The 24218-nt window shown below is 46.4% G+C and overlaps 1 protein-coding gene across 1 annotated transcript in view; it reads right to left on the bottom strand.

The window, feature by feature from the left end:
* Positions 1-332: 332 nt before the first annotated feature.
* Positions 333-24218, bottom strand: part of LOC120846753 (palmitoyltransferase ZDHHC8B-like) — a 47093-nt gene continuing 23207 nt past the window's right edge. Inside the window, 7 exon segments of the mRNA XM_040218622.3 lie at positions 333-2839; positions 2841-3425; positions 10103-10250; positions 11606-11697; positions 13709-13811; positions 17587-17759; positions 18402-18559. Coding sequence (XP_040074556.1) covers positions 2597-2839; positions 2841-3425; positions 10103-10250; positions 11606-11697; positions 13709-13811; positions 17587-17759; positions 18402-18559 — 1502 coding nt within the window. The 3' untranslated portion in view covers positions 333-2596.

The following is a 24218-nucleotide window of genomic DNA, read 5'->3' as shown; positions in this document are numbered from 1 at the left end:
ACTGATTTTGGCAGTCCTCCAAGAACCACAGCGACCTCTGAATAGACATTGGAAGGATGCAAGATCCACGAGATAACACTTTGGGATAACCTCCAAGGGGGAACTGTTTCAAAGAAATTAGCCCGTCGCTAGGGCAGAAACATTAAACAACCGGTATCTATCGGTTTCAATTGGGGCCAAAACATTCAACCACTGGCGTTTTTCGGTTTTGGCCGATTTTGTATTTTCGTCACCGGCGAACGATTGTCAGCGTTTTTCGGCTAAAACCGGATAGTGCATGGCCTACTTACAGCTCCGAAGTAGGTTATTAACAAAGAGAACAAATACCTGGATAACCACCATCATAGCTCTCTTTATTAACATACAATGTTCCAGTGCCTGTTTGATGCCACACGCAAACATATGCATGCAGGAGCATATGCTTGCCCGCCGAAGCAATGCAAACAATTTGTGATTTTGGGACCACCATTCCGTTCTTCAAAACATCTCGTGTAGCCAGAACGGCCCTGGATGAGCCTCACTCTTTGAAGATGAACCTTGAGCGCACACTGCGGTTGTGAGAATGAGTAAAAAAGACACGATGTCTTGACAATTTTGTGGTGTTGCTTCGAAGCAGCTAACCTCCACAGAACACAATTTAGGCGAGTATGAATTATGTGGACCAGAAATAGCACGTAAAATGTGTCAGCAACAGGGTGCGTGTGATGCGAATGAAAAAGCTTGTACTGTTCTAGGCTAGTACACAGTGCTTGCGGTAGTTGTGCATGTGTACCAGTGGATATATGCATTGTGGCTGTTGTAAACATGCGTGTTGCTGTTTTTTTTTTATTCCTGGAAGAAATGACGCTCTTACTTGCAGCATAAAGACCGAAGTAAAACTTTTCTTCCTATATTTTTACACAATTTTCAGAAGAGTGTAGCGATAGTTTCACTATCGATGAAACAAATCAGAAGGAGTGGCTGGCACAAATACAGCAACAGTCAGTGTCTACTTTTTTTTTTTTTCTCAGTTATTAAAGAAAAAAAGATGCAACAAATTAAATTACTTAACCTAGTTTGACATACAGCTGGTTACAGAACAAAATATAACGTGCACATTACAAAAACTAAAAGACACAATTGTTGTTCAAATAATCTGCATTGGTGAACAAAGCTATATACAAGAATGTAATGCTCCAATGCGTAGTGTTCTGGGCTTCACTTCACCACACACGCATTCACACTTTTGGTCAATTGATACCATTAAAACGCTTCACTGGCAACACCTTACCTGAGAATGCTCCTGCATTTTCATGAAGGTATGGCTAGTTCAATTTATTCAGCAACAAACTAAAATGACAAACAATTCATACAGTAAAAGAAGCACGTCGCTAGAAACCCGTCAGATGTTGCTACCTTTTTCTTTCTTTTTTTTTTTTGCAAGCCCCGCTAGCAAGGGATGCAACAAGTTCAGCCTTGTGGTACAAGTTGGCAACAATGTCGCTTCGCTATGCGGTGACAGCACAATGCCACTCTTTCGAAGCATTTTAAAAATCTACAAACAAGTGAACAAACACACAAATCGAAGAAATTCAGAATTAAGTCAGTCAAATCTTAATGCTCCCACAGAGTTTCTAATGTACAAGATCTCGCATGTTAGTTGTTGCTCTGCCAGCCAATAGACAGACTGATATGAAATTTCCAAACGTGCAGCATCGTAAAGCCCCTCCTGTGCTGGAGAGAAAGGGAGAGTGCGATGAACGGTGTCGGGATAAATGTCACACCTAGGATTGGCACTTGGACAAATTAAAAGTAATACTATGGGACAGAAGAATGCAGGATTCTGCCACAGCTGCACCTATTGCACAAAGCTCTTCGGTTTTCCCCTTTTGATAATGCAAGCAACGTGAAAAGGTACACCCAGCACTGAGAAATGACTCCAACCGGATCCCAAGACAGCGATCTGTCAAGTTTACGGCCCCATTATTCACACGTATGTACAGCATTAGTGTTTTAAATACATTGGTAGAAGAAACGGCCCAGAAAATCTCAAGTAGAAAACCGCCTCGAGTTAGTGTTCCACAAACCGGCCTTTCTTCGACAGCCACTCTGTACACTCGCACAAAAAAATAACTGCCGCTAACTGCAGGCTAAGCAGTAGTGCTCCGTTTCCAAGCATCCCGCGTAAAATAATAACAAAACCGCTTTTCGTACGGACCGCTCGACAGGGTTAGGCACGTAACGCAAATAAATAATGAAAATGTCGTAAATCAAGAAGTCAAATTCCATCCCGACAGATCAACCGGGCAAACCGAAAGACGCAGGTTCGGGAAGGTCGGAAATGCGCGGCTAAAAAAAGAGAGCAATCCGGCCTCCACACGACGAGCGCGTTGCCCGCGCCAACGACAGAGGCCACGCAGCGCACTTGCCTAAAACCGAGTCAAACGCGGCGATTAAAAGCGGGGCAGGCACGCAAAGACACACAAACATCACCAGTCGCAGCTACGCCGCATTTGCGCCCGACAGAAACGGAGCACCCATTCCCGCCGCCGCTGTCGTCGCGTGTCCGGGACGACGCAGAATGCCCGCACTCCGTCACAAGCGCCTTTGCCGGTCACTAGACCGAAATCTCGTAGTTCATGTCGTACACGCTACGCCGCTCTGCAGTTGCTCCGGTGCCCCCCGGATCGGTGAGCCTCCCCGGCGGCTGGTGCCGGCCCGTCGCCGTGGGTGGCGCCGCACCCTTCTCCAGCGAGTCCGACATCTCCAGCGCCTTCACGAAGGACATGGGCCTCCGCGCCGGCACCCTACCTGCGTGCACCTCCGCTGCCTTCTGTGGCTGGAGCGGCAATGCGCCCCCCGCTCGGCCTCCGCGCCAGCGGGCCCTGGCAGGCGACAGGCGTCCCCGGGTTCGAACTCCGCACGTCGCCCCGCGAGCCCGGCCGCTGCCACTGGCCTCCGCCGAGCACCGTCCGGTTGACCGAGTCGGGGTGCGGCGGCGGCGGTTGCACCGGGTAGTTGCCGTTGGCCTGGTCCAGCTCGCTCTCCGAGGCAAACTTGCGGGCGTTGGCTGCCGACGCGACGGCGGCCGCGACAAAGCCGATGCCCCTGTGTGCCGTGCCAGGTGAGGGAAGGTGGCGCCGGGACGTGGGCGAGCCCACCGTGGGGCTGGTGAGGCTGCGGGGCGGCGGCGTACGGGGCCCCGCCAGGCCCTGCAAGGGGATGCCGTGGTGGTTCCGGCCATTGTGCAGGTGGTTGGGCTGTTGCTGGGGCGGCTGGCGCGGTGTGCCCTCTCCTGGGTAGCCTGTGCCCGTGGGGCTGAAGAAGTTGGTCTTGGAGCCGTGGTGCGGGGGCGGCAGCGGTGGAGAGGGCTCACAGTCGCGGGACTGTGTCGCCTCATACGTGTCCAGGTCGAGGTCGGACGCCTCGACCGGTCCCTGCGACATCTACACGGGGAGGGGGAGGGCAAAAGGTGACCCGTTAGTTTTTGCGCCTGGGAAATAACTAAGTGCCGGGAGATGCACTAGAGGGGCTGCCTTACCGGGTCCCTCCGCAGATTGCAACTTTGCGGTACCGTAGACGCGAGGACTGTGCGGATGTATCCCGACTGCCGTTAAGTACGGAGCGAGCGCCCACTCTAAATTGGGAGACAATTGCGGAAAACTGGGGGATGGGTGCTCGCTAGGCCCAAGAGTGAAAATGCGGAAGGAATGCACGGTCGGACGGGCCTTCGCTTTGTCCGACCACCGAATTCGGAATGGCCATAGTTTGCCAAGCTAGTCAAGTGCACCGATGCAAAAGAAGTGGGACGTCGGTGTTACTTTTCGGCTTAAGAAAAAACGCCCTACGACACTCAACGCAGTTTTTGCATTGGTGGCATTCAGCACAAAGTGACGCGACCGTTAATAGGCCTAGCCACTTTCACAATTTCACTGCCCGAAAACAGACCACACATTTTGACATGTTCGCGGACGTCAATATATTCAACGGACAAAATATCCAAGAGAGGTCGACCCGTTTTGTTGACCGTGTGAGCTGCGTGGTTACACCCTAGTTAACTTCTGCCATTTCCCATTTGCAGGCATAACTCGCACGTGCGTGCCACCATGCTTAATTTGGCTCAGCAGCTTAATTGGCTTGGCAGGTGTGCGGAAAAAAAATCATGAGCCCTTCCACTCCATGAAGGTGGATGACCAGCGAAGGTGTTTAGCACACGACACAGACCCGCCCCGAGGGGCCGGAGGAAACTGGACATGCAAGGCGGGACTGCTACCCAGCGGAAAGTAGACACACGCGACGGGACCACCAACCCGGGAGAGCGGAAGGAAAGGAAACTAGGCACGCATGCGCTTGGAACGATGACAAAGAGAGGGCAGTGCCAGTGTAGACATGGCACTGCCCTCTCTTCAGCTTGGGTGATTTCGCCGCTTGACCCTCGGTTACAGCTTGTTTGACCTTGGCCTCGTCCTTGGGCCTATCGCGTTGCAGCTCTGTCCGCTATATCAGGTGCCGTTGGCACGTCATCGCGTCGTCACCTGCTGGCCTGTTTGCCTGGCTCCATCTCGCCCTTCATTACATATTCTGTTTGCCATACGGTGTGGTTGCACTTGATTGTGTGCTGGCTGTTTAGCTCGCATGACGATGACAAAGCAACGGCAAGCTCCGCCTCTTTCCGACAAGGTCAAGACTGTTCATTGTGTGGATTGCGGCAAGAAGGTTGGACGTAGCCATCGCCCACGACATGCCAAAAAGTGTGTCAAATACAATTTCGAAAAACAGAGCTGCTATCGAGGATGAAGCCTGCGAACAGCCAAACACGGACGGCAGGCGCATCTGGAAAAAGTGTACTACAAGGTGGAGAAAGCGCTCTACCAATGGTCCTCGGACATCCATGCACGCAACCTTCCAGTCCCCGGTCTGTCGTTGCGGAGCGAGGCGAGAGATTTTGCATTCGTCCTCAAGACTGAGAACTTTGTTGCAGGATCAGGGCGGCTGCGGAGGTTTTGAACACTGGTACTCAATTGTCGGAAAAAGTCGCGGCTTAAGAGGAGTGCGCGGTGGACGACGAAGGTGTCGAGAGGCGGATAGGCGACAACCAATCACGGTAAGATACGAGCCGCTCAACATATTCGAAGCAGACGAGACTGCTTTGTATAGGCAACTCCGTCCGAATCAGACCTCAGTGCACCAGAACGAGAACTGCCACGGCGGCAAGACAAGCGAGAGTCGCATCACCGCACTGCCGATGACCAACGTAGACCGCTCGTCGAAACTTGGCCCGCTTGTCGTCGGAAGGTTTGAGTCGCCCAGATGTCTACGAGAGTACAGCCCCCCGCCCGTGCCATACACTTTGAATAGGAAGGCGTGGATGACGAGGACATTGTTTAAAAAGCGGTTGTGGGACTGGGACGAAGAACAGGTTTGCTTGCTCCTAGAGAAACGCTCAGCACATCACTGTGGTGTCTCCCTCAACAACATTGAGTCATGCTTTTCGCCGCTTAATGCCACGGCTCTGCTCCGACCCCTCAACTGAGGGATTGTCCGTGCATTTAAACAAGGGTACCGAAAGCGTGAAGTGAAACGGTTCCTCAAAAAGTTGCGCGTCGGCAGAGTTGGAGATTGATCAACTGCGAGGAAGCCGACGATCCCGAAAGACTAAGAGCCACCTCGTTCGATGCTTCACGAAACGTGGTGGATGTGCTTCGCCACTACCGCTCCAGTGTCGAGGGAAGTGGACTCGAAGTTGTTCGTGCAGTTTCTTGCAGGGGAATACCGTTCTAGTGGACGCCGGCAGGGTGAAATCTCGAGCTAAGATAATTGCATGCTGTGCATAGTTTTTTGTTTTCAATAAATTGATTTCATAAGCGATAAGTGACACGAGTTTTTAGGGGCGAAGCTCCTTAAAGGCTAGCCATGTCCGTATGTCCGTCCGCCGTCGGGTGCAAATGCTCCTGCTCGTGAGCTCACGCGCTCTCGTGCTCACTAAACTCGTGTAGGGAAAAAAGAAAACAACCGCATATCCACATGGTGAATGATGTTGATTGGGGCGAAGCTCTGGCGGTGCTTGTCTGCGTAGACGGTGAGCCGCAGCATGCCGAGCCTTTCGTTCGTTTTCATCCATGTCAGAAAGAGAATGTGTGGTATGGAACATGGTTATATACGCATTTCAGCATTTGACCGCAGCGTGACACGGATGAAAACGAACGAAAGGCTCAGCATGCTGCGGCTCAGCGTCTAAGCAGACAAGCACCACCAGAGCTTCGCCCCAATCAACGTGGAGATGCGTTTTTTTGTTTTTTTGTTTTTTTTTTTGTTTTGTTTACCTTGAAGACGTGTACTGAGTATAACGAACTTGTCGCGGAAGTTTGCTGTGCACAATTACTGCCATATCGAACTACTTGAGATAACGAACGAATTGTAGTGCCCCATGCTCTTTGTTATTAACGGGTTGCATTGTAGAAGCCCAGAATGACAAAGCCCTATTCGATTCAATCTCTTTTACCTAGTTCGACATTGGGCTGGATGCCCAATGAAGGCCAAATACTCCTTCCTATTATGGTACTAAATAAAACCTGGGACTGCTGTAAAAAGAAGAGCACACAGCGGAGGAGATCGAAAACGCCTTAAACTCCGCCACAAGGTTTATTTCGTCCACCCGCATCCTTTTTCCAATGATGTCCTCAACGCCGATGCATAGCACACTTATACTTTTCCTTTCACAGCTGTACGTGGTGAACCCAGATGGTCCAAAAAAGTGGGTTAACCATTTGTTCCAACTGCTCGTAGTGAATGAACCCCTCACTTCTTTGAACAATCAACTCCACCCAAACCAAAACAAAACCCCTAAGAAAGCACTAACCAGATGTACATACTCCAAATCTGATATGAGAGTTTTACCTACAAAAAGGAAGACATTGTGTTCAAACCAGGGTGTAAGATAGACGGGTGGGGAAACGAGAGCCAAATGAACGACCGGATTGTGTCTCCTCGGTTTTCTCTTTTTCTGTGGCGCCATCTATGTGGAGCATCGCGAACTTTCACTCCGGGTGGGCGACCTTTGGCGACCGGCTAAACTGACGGAGATGGTTTCTCGTGGATTTTCAGTAGAGGACTGTTGTGCTCTCATTTTATTTTCTGCACTCCCCCATAGAGTTCCATGCAAATCCGATTCAGATTTTTTTCCTCTCGCCGCAGCGCCATCTGCCGCAAATCGGGGGTACCCGCAAGCAGACGAGTACACAATCCGGTCACGGCACGGCGGTAGACTTCTATGGGCCGTTTCCCGACCTGTCTATCTTACACCCTGGTTCAAACACAAAACAGTACGAGAACCATTAGGACTTTAGAATTGGCCTGGAACCACCTAACCACTTCACAGGCAACCTTCAAGATCAAAGCAGTGCAGTAAAAAAAAAAGGATGTTTTTAACAATATTAGAAATTTGAACTCGAATTCAAGCTCCATGGAAGCATTTGCACCTCCTCAAAACAAATAATGGAACATAAGTGTTACAGTAAAAAGAATAATTCTAGTTTCAAATAATGGCAAGGCTGTGACACCTTCTCTAATGCATGTGTCAACAAAAACAAGTGACAATTTAGTGCTCGCCTGTTTACTACTCACTTATTGCACCAGCATATTTACGCCAAACAGGCTAAATCTCCCGCGCCACTAAAAATATTTCTTCAAGTCCCAGTGCACAATTTAAAAAGCTGACTGAAAGTCTCTTATACAGATTTTAATCAGACTTCTGGTCTGCAAGGTCTGCAAAGCACAACTAGAATTAGCTGACCGCAACTCGAGATAGCCTTAGTATGCTACAGATACGCTGCGAAACACAAGTAGTATAAGCAAGATTTCCGCACTGCTTTGTACCTTGCTCATACAGGGTATTAAAGAGCATCAATGTTTAGCAATTAGTTTGGTTCTCTAGACAAGCACTTTACACCATGCTAGTGGTTCCCATAACAGCCTCTCAATTCTAAAATAAAAACAGGAAAAAAAAAAACCGGCTGCTGCTCATTCGAGCTAACAGTGTAGGGCTCTGTACACACATGCAAGCAATGCACCCAGAACAAACACGGCACAAAGGCACTTTCGTAGAAATTTTCGCCCTCACTCGTAACACCAAGACCATTATCCTCTTCACGCAAGTGGTTCCACATCCACCAGAAACCAGTGGTGAAACCCGCATACAGGCATCACAACGACGCTACAGCAAGTGACAGGGAACTCCTTTAGACAACCACGAAGGCGTCAAGGTTGAACAACAGGACCCAAGACCCAATGGCAAGATGCGTAAGGGAAGGTTACTACCGAGCCAGTGCCACCAAGCCAGTGCCAGCAAGCTGCAACAGAGCTGCGTACGAGCAAGCGTCTAGCGGTGCAACGACAGGCAGCAACCACAGATCGACAGAAGAAAGAAAAAAGCCAAGCCTCCTGGTTACAAATATCACAATGTATAATGCTGACCTGAGGAACAGTGTGTCCAATCAGACAGGCGTGATATTATAAATCTTAAGAGAGAGAGAGAGAGAAAGAGAGAGAGAGAGGCAAAAGGAAGGTGTTAAAAAGAGGCTGGACTGAGTGAGGCTGCAAAAGAGCACTGCAAACATACTTCCCCAATGTCAGCACTGCCTGTAACATCCCAACTTTAGAGAGAGACTGCCGTTACTCCCTTCCCACGTGGCCGCAGTTTTCTGATCTGATCTCAACACAAACATTCCTTTAGTGGCGCATAAAAAACTTCAATGGAGATACACTCCATTTCCTTCCACCAGTCACAGAGGAGGCTGTGCTCTTTCAAAGCTTCATAAAGCCAAATGTCACATAATATGCGAGAGCAATAATACTCATAAGTTTCCCCTCTTGTATCCTAGGATATAAGTAGGGTTCCGTGTTTTCCAATAAAGTCCGGAAAACACCACATTTCAATATTAACAGCAAAAAAAGAAAAAGAAAAAAAAAACTATTTTATGAATGCGGTTTGTCAGAGCACAGGGTTAGTGGTCTTAAAAAATAGCTAATTCAGTTCTTTTTTTTTTTTTAGTTTCTTATTTGTCTTGTTAAGATTTGTTCATGCGATGGGCTGATGTACTACTTCTGGACTTGGGCAAAAGTCACTGTTCCAGTATCCAGTTTGGACCATAATATTTGTGCTTCTCAGAGGGAGGGAGGGGGGTTGTGTTTGTATGTGTTTCAGTGAAAGATGTGAACCTGTTGATTTTATAAAATAGGAAGGGCACCTGAAGATTTTATGCATCCAGGAGCTTGGCTATTTCAAAATACTGACGTTTATTGAAGTAATAGTAACACTTGTATTCAAGATTTGTCACTGGACAGTTAGAAGCAAGAGTGCCAATGTCAATGCAGCTGCAGATATATCTTTCGACACTAGTGATTTCTTTATGAATTTAGTGCACATTGTTGTCCGGACATTATTAGTTTAAAAAACTGATACAAGAGTTTCAAACTGCAAACTTCGGAGAATTAGAAATCTAAGAGGAATAAACCCTGATAAATCCTCAATTTCCAGTGAGAAATAAACACCAAAAAACAGTCTCCAAATTTTGCAAAAAAATAAACTCGGAAAACACAGAATTCTATATATCCTATATTCCACAAGAAACAAATTAAGCATAAATACCTCTAGCTGAAAAATAATTAATTCTATTTCACAACTCAAAACATTCTCTAACATTTTTCTTCGCTGAACCACAACTCCGAAGTTCTTAGCTCCGCGATACTCTGTCACATTTAGAGCTCCTCCTAGCATTCCGAACAACCAAGATGCTCGCCTCTTTTTGAATCTGCAAGTCCTTACGCCCGTTGCAGTACCCCCGAAGCACCCCCTGGAATAATGTAAACAAGAACACCATCCACACCCAGACAGAACAACTGATAGACATGTCACCGAGGCGGAGAATGAAATAAAGACGATAAACCAAAAGGTAAGACATTTCCGACCGCAGTAACGGCTGGTGCTGGTAGCAAGTGATGCACACAAAAAACTGCAAACTTATTGTCAAAATGTGCGACAGTCCATGTGCGGTGTGCCTCCATCATACTGTGGGTGTGGGGGCAGTGACAGACAATTTCGGGCGTTTGGAACAGGCGACCTCACCTTGTTGTAGGCGTTGCCCACGGGACTGCGCACGTTGGACGTGTTGTTGTCCGTGTAAATCTTCACCTGGTTGTCGTTCTTCTTCAAGACGTTGGAACAAGGAGGGGTGGCTATTGCTTTCTTCACCCTCTTCTTGCGTCCAGCGTAGCTACGCATTTGGAGAAAAGGAACAGAAAAATATACACAGTGGTGATGCAGTCCAATTTCATTCAGTGGATGGCATGTGTGGAGAAGAAAAGCACAAATCATGATGCACAGAGAAAACTAGGGCAGCACCTAAAATTGCAGGCAGAGGTCTGCCAAAGTAAAAGTCAACACAGCAAAGATTTAGGCCCATTTAGAAGGGGAAACACATCTCTCGTACTCATCCCACAGAAATGCATAGAGTGTACCATTTGCTGCGGCACAAGCCAGAGGAGTTGTAAAACCTGCGAGGTACAGTTGTCGCGTCGACCGAAAAAGAGCCGCCTTTCCCAAGTGTTCATAGACGGACTTGTCAAAAACTGATTCTCAAATGAAAATGGTCATGTTCTAGACACTGGCAAACAATTATCAGTGTTCCCCGATTTAAAAAAAAAAAAAAAAATTAAGAATGTGTAGAGTGTTTCGTAATGTTGGATGTCATGCAATGTTATCAGCATGTCCCAATGTTATCAGCATGTATGGTGTCACATTGTGGTGTCATGTCATGCAACATTGGGGGTTATGGTGTCAGGCAACACTGATGTCACATGATGTGACAGCATCGCCTGACGCCACAATGTAACAGCGACATTACACAACACCTTGAGTAAACCATAGGTAACGTTAAGATGCCAAGCACTTGAGCAGGTAACACGACACCTACCGCATAGCTATAACTTACTATAGGGATTACACAATCACGACATCACGAGACCCGTACCGACAATGGGGCAAAGATTATTGCGTTGTCACTCTTTTGCAACAACAAACTTTCTGATGCCATAGATCCAGAGATCAGCCCATGAAAGCAACGTGCCTCAAAGGGCAACTCCGGTCAAAAACCAAACCAAAATAAATGACTGGCATCGCTTTAGTGGCACAAAATATGATCCCAGCCGAAATATTACATCGAACTGAAGCCGCATATTCCATCAAGACCAATTTTAAAGATGCAACCAGCTGTGCTTTATTTAGCGGGCGGCCAACGAGTTAACTTTTAGTCAAGGAACACTAGTGCAGCACCCTTGCGACGACACGTCGCGGCCATACGACTGATGATCAGTGTTGCCATCCCTCTAGCAGATAGTTTCGGTTTTGCCAGACGCCCGAAACCGAAATTTGAGACGTGATATTTCTAAAACTACATACAATATTGAACAAAAAGATTACACCTTGTAATCCAAGGACGCACTTCAGCTGAAAACAGTCGTAACCCCAAATAAAAAATATCGACCAGAGTTGCCCTTTGAAAAGCCAGTTCCCCACACAGAGACGTCCGAGAAACGAAGTGAAAGAAACAAAAGAGAGAGACTGGTCCACCTTGGGTACTGGGGTCCACATATGGCATAGCAGATGTTGTTCCAGCAGCCCCTGGAGAAAGGGTTGTAGCCACCCCGAAACTTGCCAGTCACCTGACCAAAGAAAGTGGTGCGGTGAGCTCAAAACATTAAAAGCTAAGACAATGTCTATTCGCTGCTTGTTGAAGCAGCGCCACCTGAAACCGAGAACGCCGTTTCAAAAGCAACCTTGTCGCATGCTTTTGATTAGGGACACATTGGTATAGTGCTTTGTTTGATTTTAAATGCAAGCGTGGCAGAAGTTACAAGAGTGAGCTCTGGACCTTCGGCGTCCCAGCCAAGTGCGCACGGTCGTGCAGTGCAAGCGCTGTTCGGGGCAGACAGTTGTGCTTGTAGCTTCGGCTTCGTTCCCACACAAAGAGAAATAGACTATGGCAGGCAATGTTTCTTTCCAAAAATTGTTAAATGCGAGCTGCAAGGACACCGTACGTGTGGAATACCGTATCGCCCCTTTTAAAACTGCTCATCATTTCGTGTACTCCCTGAAATTACCAAAACTTCACCCCTGCTTTCTTATAAAACTATGCTTTTATAAAATTTTGATTCTCGCTCCACGGGGCAGATCTTCGAGGGTACAGTAAACTTTCGTTAGTTCAACCTCGGTTAATTCGACTCTTCGTTTAATTCGATCGTGTTCAAAAGTCCCGGCCAGCGCGCAAACATTTCTATGGGAGGAAAAGTTTGATAGTTTAAACTCTGGAAGACTCCGCATCGGATAATTCGTCCCGAGCGAATGTGCGTGGGCTCACATTGCACGGCACCACGGCAGAAAAACCACCAACGTACGACAAAACACAGGCACTTTGCTGCAAAGCCAAACGTGCGCAAATATGCGCCTGCTCTTCTACGCCGCTGAGATGAACTTGAAATGGACTATAGCAAAGCGAAATGCTATCACGTGGTCGAGCACGCACGAGCCAGCGCGCGCTCTCAAAGCGTTTTTCTGTAGCATGGTGTACGCTCCATCTTGCGCACGGAAAAGCGTAAGTTCTTTTCTTTTTTTTGTTGTTGTTCTAGTAGTTTTTCTTTGTCGCCTATGGTCTGGCCCCTCGACGCCAAAGTCTGCTCGAAGCTTTCTCAGCGCGCGCTCCTCTCAAAGCGCTTCTCTGTAGTCTGTAGCATCGTGTGCGGTCCACCTTGCGTGTCAAAAAACGCCAATTCTCTTTTCCTTTTTTTTAGCGCCGAGCCGATTTTGGCTCTGGAAAATGGCTCGGCGCCAAAGTCGACTCGTAAAACTTACTTTTTTCGTTTTATTTCTTTTTTAAATTAATTTATTAATTTTTTTTTTGGTAGTGCGCGATTTTCCGGGGACGTGACATTTAGTTACGCTGCTCTCCGAAGCATGCTTTTGGACACGCGTTTTAAGCGCAGACGGCATCAGACCATCCGCGAGTACTTTGGACATTAAAAGGAAGTTTAATTTTAACCGTTTTTCTGTCCTTTTTTTAATTCGATCATTCGGATAATTCGACCAAATTTCAATGTCCCGTCGAGGTCGAATTAACTAGAGTTTACTGTATATGGGAAATTGGAGAAAATACTTCTCGCAAGGCCTGCGAGAGTCTTTTTTACAAACCAAAGTAAACACACATTCTCGTACAGGAAAGATCAGTAAAAAGACCTCCGAAATTATTTTTGATCTTACATCGCATTACATCCTTCGGAAGTGTGTCGAATTTCGCGAAAATCCCCCGACGAGTAAGTATGTCTGCTCCAGAATGCGCCCCAAAGCACCTGCAATAGTGAGGGAAACTAATGCAATGCATGAGATCCCAGCAGTGCCGCAGCAGTACCAAACAAAACATTTCATGTTTTCAAGCCCTGGTATGGTTAGGTGACGACTAGAGCGAGAATTAAGTATGAACATACTACTACCACCAAAATATAGACGCAGACCGCTTGGAAAGATTACTTCTATCAACTCGTCCAAATAACGCTGCATAGCCAGTATTCTAGGTCCCTGCAGGGGTGGTTACAGAAGCAGGCATTGGTAAGATAAACAAGGCCAAAGAAAGGCAATCGGAAATCAACAACTATTCGACCCGAGAGTCGAGAGGACACCCACCTGCTCGTTTGTGGTTCGGCCCCGGGAGACTAGGACTACATGAAATCCCGTGAGGCCCAAGATGGGGATGAACAGGATGGTGCAGATAACTATGATGACCATTCTGGAGGCACACGGATCAAGGAGAACACTCTGGTACGCCATTCCCTCAGAAAGGGCTTCTAACAAACACGCCACCCGAGGCTAGTTCGCACATTTGCATACAACTGCGACCAAGTGCATTCCGATCTCTCGGGAATGCTTGCGACGAGGAAATACGCCGCCACCGTCTCTTGGCTAGTACAAGAGCACTTCTAATCCGCATTTACTTCCCAATTCTTTATGCAACATTCTTTCACCGTGCGCTTGAAATACTTCTTGACAATGTTACAAGTAGGATTTCGTGTTTTCGGAGTTCATTCTTGTGAAATTCGGATGGTATATTTCGAAGCTTGTCCTTTGCTGAAAGTTGGGAGTTTGTCAGAGTTCCTTTACGATAAATTCCCGATTCTCCGAAATTCGGAGTTAAATTATGCCATGTGTCCAATTTTTCCAAATTTCATATAAAAAAAGTATCATCGGGACACAAACATGCCTTAAATTAAGAACTCGACAGTATAAAATGACATCTCTTCGGCTAGATTGGGCAATTACGCTTTTGCCGTCTGCGATATTGACTGCCCCCAACGAAACTTGTGAACTGGTGTTGTCTTAATAAACGTCGCTACTTTAAAATGACTGAAATCGCCAACGCAGTCTCTGGAAAGCTTGTTTTCTTCCTGTCTCGTTCCACCACTCCCCCTTGTGGCTGCGCGGAGCGGAGTGGTGAGATGGGATCCTTGGCACTCCCCCTAACTCCCATGATCAAAGTTTTTGCTGTTATAAAAACACAACCCTACCTTCCTCTATGAAGTTCAAATTGAAAACTAGAGCAGGCGCTTGTTTCGTGACCCAAAATTACAATGACCCGTTGTCCCAAACAGAACTACACAAGATAAACGGTGAACTCCATTTTGTCAACAGTCCAAATGTTATGCTTGGGGGCCGGTTAGCTCTTGGTGCGCGAGGAACTACTCAACGAGTCGGTGGCTGAGTACGAATTGCTTTATTGTTCTACTACGAACCAACGGGAAAACCTGCTAATGTGACATGCGCTGCTATACGTGCCATGCCGGCAGCTCAGGTCACCCGCTTTCTCTTGCTCCGGATATAGGTGTAAAGTCCTTGGGACGGAAGGCTACGTGCGTTCTCAGCGGTGCCTCGGGAACTACTAAGTGGCTGTATGTCGGTCATTGTAGACGTAACACAAAGATTGTTAGGGAAACGGAAGAGGGCTCCCCTCAGGACCACTAACCCTGTGCTGTGACTAAGCTTATTTGTTGAATACTGTAATTCTGTTGTTTTTTTTTCACTGTCGTAACATCGAAATTTTGAGTTGTTCGGTTAAATCAGAATTGACGAAAGTTACACCGGCAGGTGTTATTCGGATTTTGCCGGATTTATCCAAAAACCTGGAATCCTAGTTATGAGCGACTATTTCTCATAAATAGTGTGAAGGTTCGATCTCATAAATACAGTCAAACCTTCAGTCTAGTTACTATATTTTATGGTTTATAAGTCATACCGCTTTATAAACAAACATTATCACCAAAAAAAAAATGTAGGGCCCTTTTACTTTACGTGAAGATGGAAGACCAGCGAAGCTGTTATCTTTACGACGTCTAGGACGGTGCCTAGAGGACGACATCTATTGACGACCTCAAAGACAATGCCTAGGATGACTTCTAGGACAACCTCGAGGATGACGCCTAGAGGACGACGCCTAGGACGACGTCTAGGATGACCTCAAGAACGACTTCTTGAATGACCTCGAGGACGTCTAAGACGACCTCAAGGACGACTTTTAAGTTGACGTCGAGGACGACCTCGAGGACGACGCCTAGGATGACTTCTAGGACGACCTCAACGACAACCTCTCGGACAACCTCAAGGACGACGTCCAGAACGACCTCAAGAATGACATCTAGCACGACCTTAAGGACAACTTTTAGGACGACTTTGAGCATGACTTCTAGGGTGACGCCTGGAGAAATTCAGCCTTTCCACTGCTGAAAACCAGAGTGGAAAGGCTGGAAAGATTGCCGCCCTCTATGAGCGACAGCGGCACCCAGAAAACTGGCAAGCCGGTTGTCTGGTTGCAGCCGTTACTCATGGATGGCGGTAGCTGTTCGGAGTTTTGTGTCGACATTTGTTTGCCCGCGGACACGATACTGGGGAAACTAGCCCTTAACAGCTCTGTTGTAAAAGTTTGTATATAAATTGTCTGCCTCAATAGGCATGTATATATATACTGGATCGCAATATATGGGCAATTGGGAGCCAGTTTTATTATTCTTGAAAACAAATCGGACGAGATTATAACCCCCCAGCAAACTAGCACAATTGAGGTCTATGCTCATTAAAATGCATGTAAACCGCCGCCATGTTACTGATGATGATGCAGCTGGTGCGACTCACACCCCCTGTCAGCAAAAAATTTTCTGGAACTCTCTTCGACTGTTGAAACCTGCTCGGCAAGATTCTCCACCAATGTTTTGCAGTCTTTCAGTCTCTCCTGGAAGCTTCCACATTATTTTCCTTGTGCATACTGTGTATCCTTTTTGTGTCCTCTTCCACTGTGAAAGTGCCCGCCATTTAAGTGTTTCTGCTGACATTCATGGGAAACTAAGGAAGGAAAGAACGTCGAAAGACCCCCAACTGTCAAACGGCCCTTGGCATGATTTTGCAAACAATGACGACTCTTCTTCTTTCTCCCGGAGATAATCTGCATAGAGTCCTTCTCAGTCATCACCAAAAATAGCTTTTCGGGTTGGCGTGGTGCACAAATCAGTCGTGTCCATTCGTTTGCTTTGCTGCTGGTGTTGTGAAGAGGAAGCTCTCCCCAAAACGAGGTCCTCTTGGATTCTTCCTGATCGTCAAGATGTGACTGTCGCCGACACTGTGGTGCCATGTTATATGAGATCTTTCTCAATTAATTCCTTTTTTGATATCGCTGCACCGTGTGCTACGTTATGTACAATATATTGCTTGAATGTTAACGCTCGCTAAAGTTTATGTCCCAATCTTGACATGACACTTCGATAAAAACATTATTTGTGGCCGTGAAATATGCATACCTTTCGACTATATTCTGTTGTCATTTTCGACAGCTAAGCACTTCGTTGGTTGACACGGCTAAGCGGGCAGCGCCATCAAAACTTGTCATAAAATAAAACAAACATTCCAGTCGCATTTGTTCCGTCTTGCGTGTACACAAGAAAAATAGTTTAGTTTGCTTTTTGTTGCAAATGCGGCAATATGCTTTCTCAATGTCCCCGGAAAAATACACGCACCATTAAAAAAAAACAGTGGGAAAAAGTGAGTTTAGAGTTGCCAGCAGTGTCTGAAATCAACAGTCCACTCGGTAAACTTTAGCAGGGATGCCAGTAAGAGACTAGCCTCAAACCCAGTAAGCGGGCTCGAAAGAAAAAGGTTTCCTTGTCCCTGGGGCTGAGTGTTCCTGGGAAAGGTCTATAAAATGCAAAGACGGATATTGACCAAAAACCTGCGACTTATATACCGGAAATTACAGTATACACAATTCCAGGGCCCCTTGACAGATGGTGCCAGTGTGCCAGCATGTTCCACTGATCTCTGGCGGGTCCTCTCGTCACCAGTGGTCCCAAAAGAATGCAGCGCACTCGGTCACAGTCAGACAGAAATGTGCAAGCCAGCCCCAACCACCAATCCGTGGACCTGGCGAGTGTGGCAGAGAGGACGGCCGAGGAAAACTTCCACCCACAACGCTTTCGCGAGAGACTTGGCAAGCAGCCAAGTGAGAAGCTGCCAGTAAAGGATACGTAATGATGCAGTGGTGGCTGTTGAGGCGCTGGCTGTTGTCCAGGACGTAGACCAGGCTAAAGGCAAAGATGGATATCATGTGCGTGCTCAGGAAGATGAGGAAGAGAAAGAAGTAGCGGTAGTTCCTCCGGCCAATGCAGTTGTTCACCCAGGGGCAGTGATGGTCAAACGTCTGCATGGAAAGCGTACGCTGCAACCCCAATCCCTTGACCAAACAAGTGCTCAAGATGTTACAAAACACTCCACCCGCGCTAGTCGACTTTATTGAAACACTGCTCAAGTCACCACCAGGTGGTGGTGACTTGGGCAGCTTTCCTAACATGACTGCATGCTTCAATTACAAGTTTAACAATAAGGAACACTTGCTTTTCCCCACATGAAACACGTTGCCCCTGAGGAAGGACACATAATATTCGAGGAAACTTAGTATACTTGCCAGGTGCTAGCGAATGCAGGAAAATGAATGTCTCTATAACTGTCACTGGCACCATGCCGTAAGCATCGGACAAAACATGTACAGTTATGGTCAATAAAGACGAGGGAATCGCATTAAATCTCCCACCACTCTGAGACCTCTTGGAAGAGTTGCGAGATTTAGAACGTTGGGCAGAGACAAACTAGCTGCACAACTTTTCAAATCAGCACTGACCTCCCGGCGGATGGCAGGGTGCAAAAATCTTAAGCATATTCACACTCCCGCAGATTAAGGGCATGCAACAATTTGTCCAACTGGTCAAGACGATTCCGTCGCAAACTGCATCACCGTTTCGACGGGACATAGTTTGCGACGAGTATGGCGCGGCGCAGTGCCCACCTCAATGCAGCTGTTGCAGACGCTGCAGTGCGAACAACGGGGGGGACGGTAGAACTGGCACGTGGTGCACCACTTCATGCGCACCGTGATGCCGTTTATCTCCACATTCTTGTACAACGGGAACCGGAAGTCGTCGTCCTTCTCCTTGTACGGCTTGTCTGCAAAGGGGGCCCCGCCATGTTGGAAATAGGTTGCCCCGGCAGCACTAGTTCTCGTTGCTTTTGCGGAGGCACCAACGAAACACGACTTGCTCGGCGAAGAAGGGCCCCGAGGAAGCAACTTCTAAGCACGATGCGGTACAAAAATTTTATATCAGGAAATGCCATTCCTCTCAGTTTTAAATAGAAAATTTCAACAAAAAGATGAGAATTTTTTTTTTTTTTAGTTTCATAGTAAAATGTTGACAGAAGTTTACTACTGTGACCGAACGCATCCTGCCTTTACAGGTGTCTCAAGATTAGGATTACAGATTTCTGCGAATGCCTTCCTCCTTGCTCATGGGAATTTTTAAAAAGTTGTAGGCCTGCGTTTCGTTAAGCAAGGCTTGTAGCTTTTTCTCGATCAGTTTTACAATCTAAAAAGAATTCATTATTGCTCTTACAGCGTGTCGGATGATACTCTCCTAGTGAAAATATATAAACAATTAAGCGTGGCCGAGAGCTTGTAAAAAGGAAAAAAATATGGCGGTTAAAAGAACAGTGTTGGCCAAATGGTGCCAATGAAAATAACTGATTGCAGAAAGAATGGCAGAGCAGTGTTTCAATAAGCCTTAAATGCTTCATAGTTAACAAGCTTGTAATGTCAAATATTAAAAAAAGTAAGCAGTTGGCTTATTGCACTAAAATTTCTGAAGCATTATTTGTAAGATTGAACTAGCATTAAAAGGAATGACCACCACACTGTCACCAATGAAAACTAAAACAATGTTGTACTCTTTCAGGTTAAATTATAAAAATGCAATGAAATAATAAAGTTCATAGTCTAAGTTAGACAGAAAAATGGTTTCTGTAGTGTTTTGTAGATATTACATACAATCACTTCATTTTTTTTTTTTAACAAATATTGTCACAAGGTGTGTAGTGCTTAAATTTATCTAGACCAGCGAGTCACCAAATGAATTAGTCTGCTTTGGAAACATTTAATGGACATCCTTTGATTGAGTTGTAGTGTTGGCAAAACTTTCTTTTGTTCCAGCAACAATGCAACAAACATACTAAAACAATTGACGAACGGTTAGTCAGATCCCATCAGTAAGATTCGGTCTCGTCTTCAATTGCTGTACTTTTCCCCTGCTTTTAATAACATGCAATTAGCGAGAAGCCTAAACACAATACCTTAACTGGGTCGGGACACGAAAATTAAATGGGTTGACCAGTAGCGTAACTAGGCCTTCCGAACCCTTATGTCTTTCGTAGCCAACCTCCCCCTTACTCCCAGAGATCGCAACCAACCAGTAAAGCGGGCGGGGGGCCGGGTGCCCACGTGACTGGAACGTCTGGTACCCAGGGCCCAAGACCCCCCCAGCCCTTCCGGTTGCTACGCCACAGGGGTAGACTATTCTTGAAATGGAATGCTCATAGGCTACTTAGCATTAATAGCACTTATATAAATCGATTTATCCACGAACCTATTGCGCCATATTCAAAACAAATTTAGCAGGAATATAGGAGCACAGAATGGGCCCCAGCAGCATGCAAGCTTGCAAATACGGCTTCCGGGCGCTGCCATCTTGCTCACTTGGGGTGTGCTTGGGCGCATCAAAACTGGGTTACAAAGGTGTCGTAATCAGATTATGACGCGCCCAAGTACACTTCCAGCGAGCAAGATGGGGGCAACGTATATGGTTATCTCACATTTTAGCTTTGTTGTGTCCTAACCGCTTCAAGTATATAAATAACTTACTGAGAAGCTGTTGTCAAACAAACTTCTTTATTTTTAAGGTAAGCTAAAATATATGCTTAGACAATATGGGCTCTCTTCTATTGCGCAAATGTTGCTTCAACCTAGGGTGACCACCCATCCTGCGACTCGCGGGACTGTCCCACATTGACGGCCTGCGTCCCGCAAGATATTCCAAAAAAGTTCAAAATGTCCCGCATTTCACGTTGTCGTAAAATTCAGAATTTATCTCATGGCGCTGCCGAACAAAGGGGCGCGGGGAAGCGTGGAGGCCGCTGGTAATCGTGCGAATTGTGATGGGGCGCTATTTACTACCCTAGCATTGCGGGAAGCGACTGTTGTTCTTGCAGGAGATAGACGCGCATGTGCTGTTGTGCTCCTCCCCCAAAAGTACTGCAAGAGAAGATTGCTAGCCAAAATATGAAATATAAATTATTGTAATTATTTTCAAATCAAACTGTGTCAATGCGAAAGGGTTGATGTGAACTATTTTTTAGTGAAAAGTTAGCGCCTGTCCTGTTGTCTTTGTGTATTTATTGTCCTCGTTTTGTTCACGCTTTTAACTTTGCGGGCCGACTCGCCCAAACCCAAGTTAAAAAAAAAAGCAAAAAACATTGGGCTCTAAATTTGAGTAAGAGTATGTTGGTAAGAGTATATAGACAGGCAACAATAAGCCAAAAGAAGGTTTACAGTTTCTACTTTACTTTTGATACATTGAGCTCGGTTGCAGTCAATTTTGATGTTTTATAGTTAGACACATTCAATACCTTACTTGTCATTAAAATTTAAAAAAAAAAAATATATATATATATATATATACATCACTGGGTGTGAAAATTATTTCAGCTTAATGGCCGCAATACAGTGAACAGGCGTAAAATATGCTTTCAGCCACATTTCGTGGTGTGCGTGGTAATACATGTCCTCTAATGTATCCTTCTTAGATGCTGCAACTGTAATGACACTGGCCCCCCCTCCCCCGATCAGCGTGTCCCGCATTTCATTATCAGGAAGGTGGTCACCCTACTTCAACCTGCATTGAAAAAAAAAAAAAATCTACCAATTATTTTAAAGACAGTTACACATTATGCTATGCTCAAATGTGAGTCGTGAGATTAGTGCGCAGACAATTTATAGTTTCAGGCTCATAGCCTTCCCAATTTCATAAAGAAATGTGGGCATAGTTCCTGCCTAATCGATTTGTTGACCCCTCATGTATGACCATCTGCTGCTTCTTGCCCAACCATGATCTAACAAACATTTCACAGATGTTATCCTGGTATTTATATAACTCCCTATTAGGCAACATCTTACTGCTTGCAGATGAAGACATAATATATCACCTAGTCTTGTTCTCACACCTCATAATAAGGGAGTTCGTTAGGCAGCTGACTTTAAGCCAGGAGGACATGGACAGAGCTGCACGCAGACTTTCCACAATGAAGACGAACATGAGGTGAACAGATAATGAATCTGTGAAGAAAACCCACATTGACGAACAAGATCCTCGATCACTTTTACACCATTTGGTGGGAGGCGTTTGCAATGACTTTCTATAGGGGAAACAAAAGGAGAAAGAGTCTTAGCTTTAGCAGTGGTAGGGCAGCATCACATCAGTTACACCTACTGCAGAGAACAGGTAAATAACTTCCGTCCTTTGCACAGTAGGCATATATTCTGACCCTAATGTACCATTCCATTAAACAGAAATATACCCTCCCAGTTTATGTCCAAGTAAATTGTTTAAAACATGCAAAGAACCTAGAAACAGATGATGAAAATTGTGAGAACAAGTTAAAGTCTTCTGAATTTTCTGTACAGTATGAAATAATGATACAGTGTAACAAATAAAAAAATGACGATGAACAGCTACTAGGCAAACTGATGGCTATTTTCCTGTTGATGGTTCCCCTTTTCTAACGCTTTTATATTATGTGCATTTTACCTCTGCACAGTGCACAGGTCCATACGGTGCACTTATCTGGGAAAAAAAAATATTCACTCTGGTATCCTTCTGGTAACCACAATATGTTTTCGTTACAGTTGTTTCTACACAATTAGGCACAGTCTTCACCAATACGAAAAACCCACTCGAGCACGTGGCCGAGACAGTGGCTGGAGGGTGCAGCGTGTGTTGTGGACAGTTCCACGGCTCTCAGAGTGGAACGAAACTTGATAATGCAGCCAAACTGAAGCGGTGTGCACTGACAGAGCACTTTCCCTTCCCTCGGAGCAACATAGGATTAGCCAAAGCGCGAGCAGCGCCCCCCTTCATCCACCAACTTGGCCATGTGCTCAGAGTGGCCCCTTCATATCAGAGGAGACTATAGAGTCCAAAACAAAAAAACAATAAAGCGACAGCCTCTTGCGCTCGCCACACTACCGAACGCTCATCAGCGGAAGATCTCTCGCAGCCTGCGATGCGTTTTAAAAGTAGTGATGACGCCAAAGGACCAACCCTATCAGTTAGTAGGATTTTCGCCGATTTGGTGCATTTTACTGCAACATGCGGCGTCGATCGCCGCACCTTTGCCGTGTTGACAATGCGGCACGGGCATTCTGGATGTCCCGTGATGACACTAAAATAACCGTTTATCGTTCGCACATCGCTACGCAAATTGCAATATAACAGTAATATCAAGCCAAGGCTAATCTCGGTTTTTTTCTGTGTCAATGCAAGGTATTTGAAACGCGAGTGCCGCATTGTCGACTTCGCGATTAGCACCAAATGTGGTCGAAGACCGAAGCAAATGGGCGCATATTTCATCTACCGAAAGGGCCAACCTTCTGACACCGTCACTACTCTCAAAGCACAGGCTCTACGAGAGCTTTTACTGATGACCGTCGAGTGATGCAACAAGGGCGAGAAGCTGTCGCCCCGTCGTTCGCGTTTCTTTAGTTTGGGACTGTACCTCCTGCATCGAATGAGGTACCCACAATAATATGAGCGAGGTTCAAGGGCACGGCAAATTTGCAACATTAACAATTTGTTATCTCCTTTGCCGGGCATAGGGTTTACTTGCAGGGGATTGTTTTATTGCACTATTTATAGGGAGCTGAAAGCATAGGCGGCAAGCAGGGGCTTTGTCTCTCGTGCCGAACTGCGATAATTTTGGGATGTATGTGAATCGCATAAGACAACCTATCCTACAGAGTGTAAAAAACAGTACAGCTCCCCTGCTGTACATACCTCATTTTGATGTAAAAATGAGTTCAAACCCGAATTTGCAATGAGAGCATTGCAGGAAGGTGGGAACATGAAACAATTAAAGTTAAAGGGGCCCTCCGGAGCGTTCTGCGATGGTCTATTTACGGCGGTAACTCAATCTACAGGCCCTAAGGATCCTAAAAATCATAAAATTACGGTCATGCGCGGCGGATTTCCCTATTAAAATTGCTATCAAAGTCCCCGGCACGCCCCCCTTTCTAAGATGACCCCGGAAAACGGGAGGGGCATCTCTTTACGTGTCAGCCAATAGCAAGCGAAGAATTCCGGCGTCACTGCGCGTCACCAACGTGCCCAACCGCCGACCCGCGGAGGGATCTCTCCAACACGCGCGGACCGTCGTCAAGGAGCCCGGACTTTGTGCTCGGCAGTCTTCGTTCGCTGCACCGCACCGTCGCGCTGCTACTGCAATACGCAGTCGCATTCCACAGATGACAAGGAAAATATTGACTTGTTGACGTGGAAGGATCGCAAAGCTGGCTTCGGAGTCGGGATCCACGGGAAGAAGGAACACGTGTCCCGCAAACGCACACCTGCAGACAGCCCGAGAAGCAGACGAGCCGACGCGCCGACGCATCACCCCCTAGCAACAACCTTGCGGGGAGAAAACATAGTTCGCTGGTTTTGCAGCGATAATTGCGGACTATGTTTCCCATACCACAATCAGTTTACATTTTTCTCGAACTCTAATT

The sequence above is a fragment of the Ixodes scapularis genome, unplaced genomic scaffold (assembly GCF_016920785.2).
Source record: "Ixodes scapularis isolate PalLabHiFi unplaced genomic scaffold, ASM1692078v2 PGA_scaffold1__304_contigs__length_218370807, whole genome shotgun sequence".
NCBI classification, from domain to species: Eukaryota; Metazoa; Arthropoda; class Arachnida; order Ixodida; family Ixodidae; genus Ixodes; species Ixodes scapularis.
The sequence above is the reverse complement of the archived record's forward strand: the minus strand, read 5'-3'. Positions and strand labels throughout refer to the sequence as shown.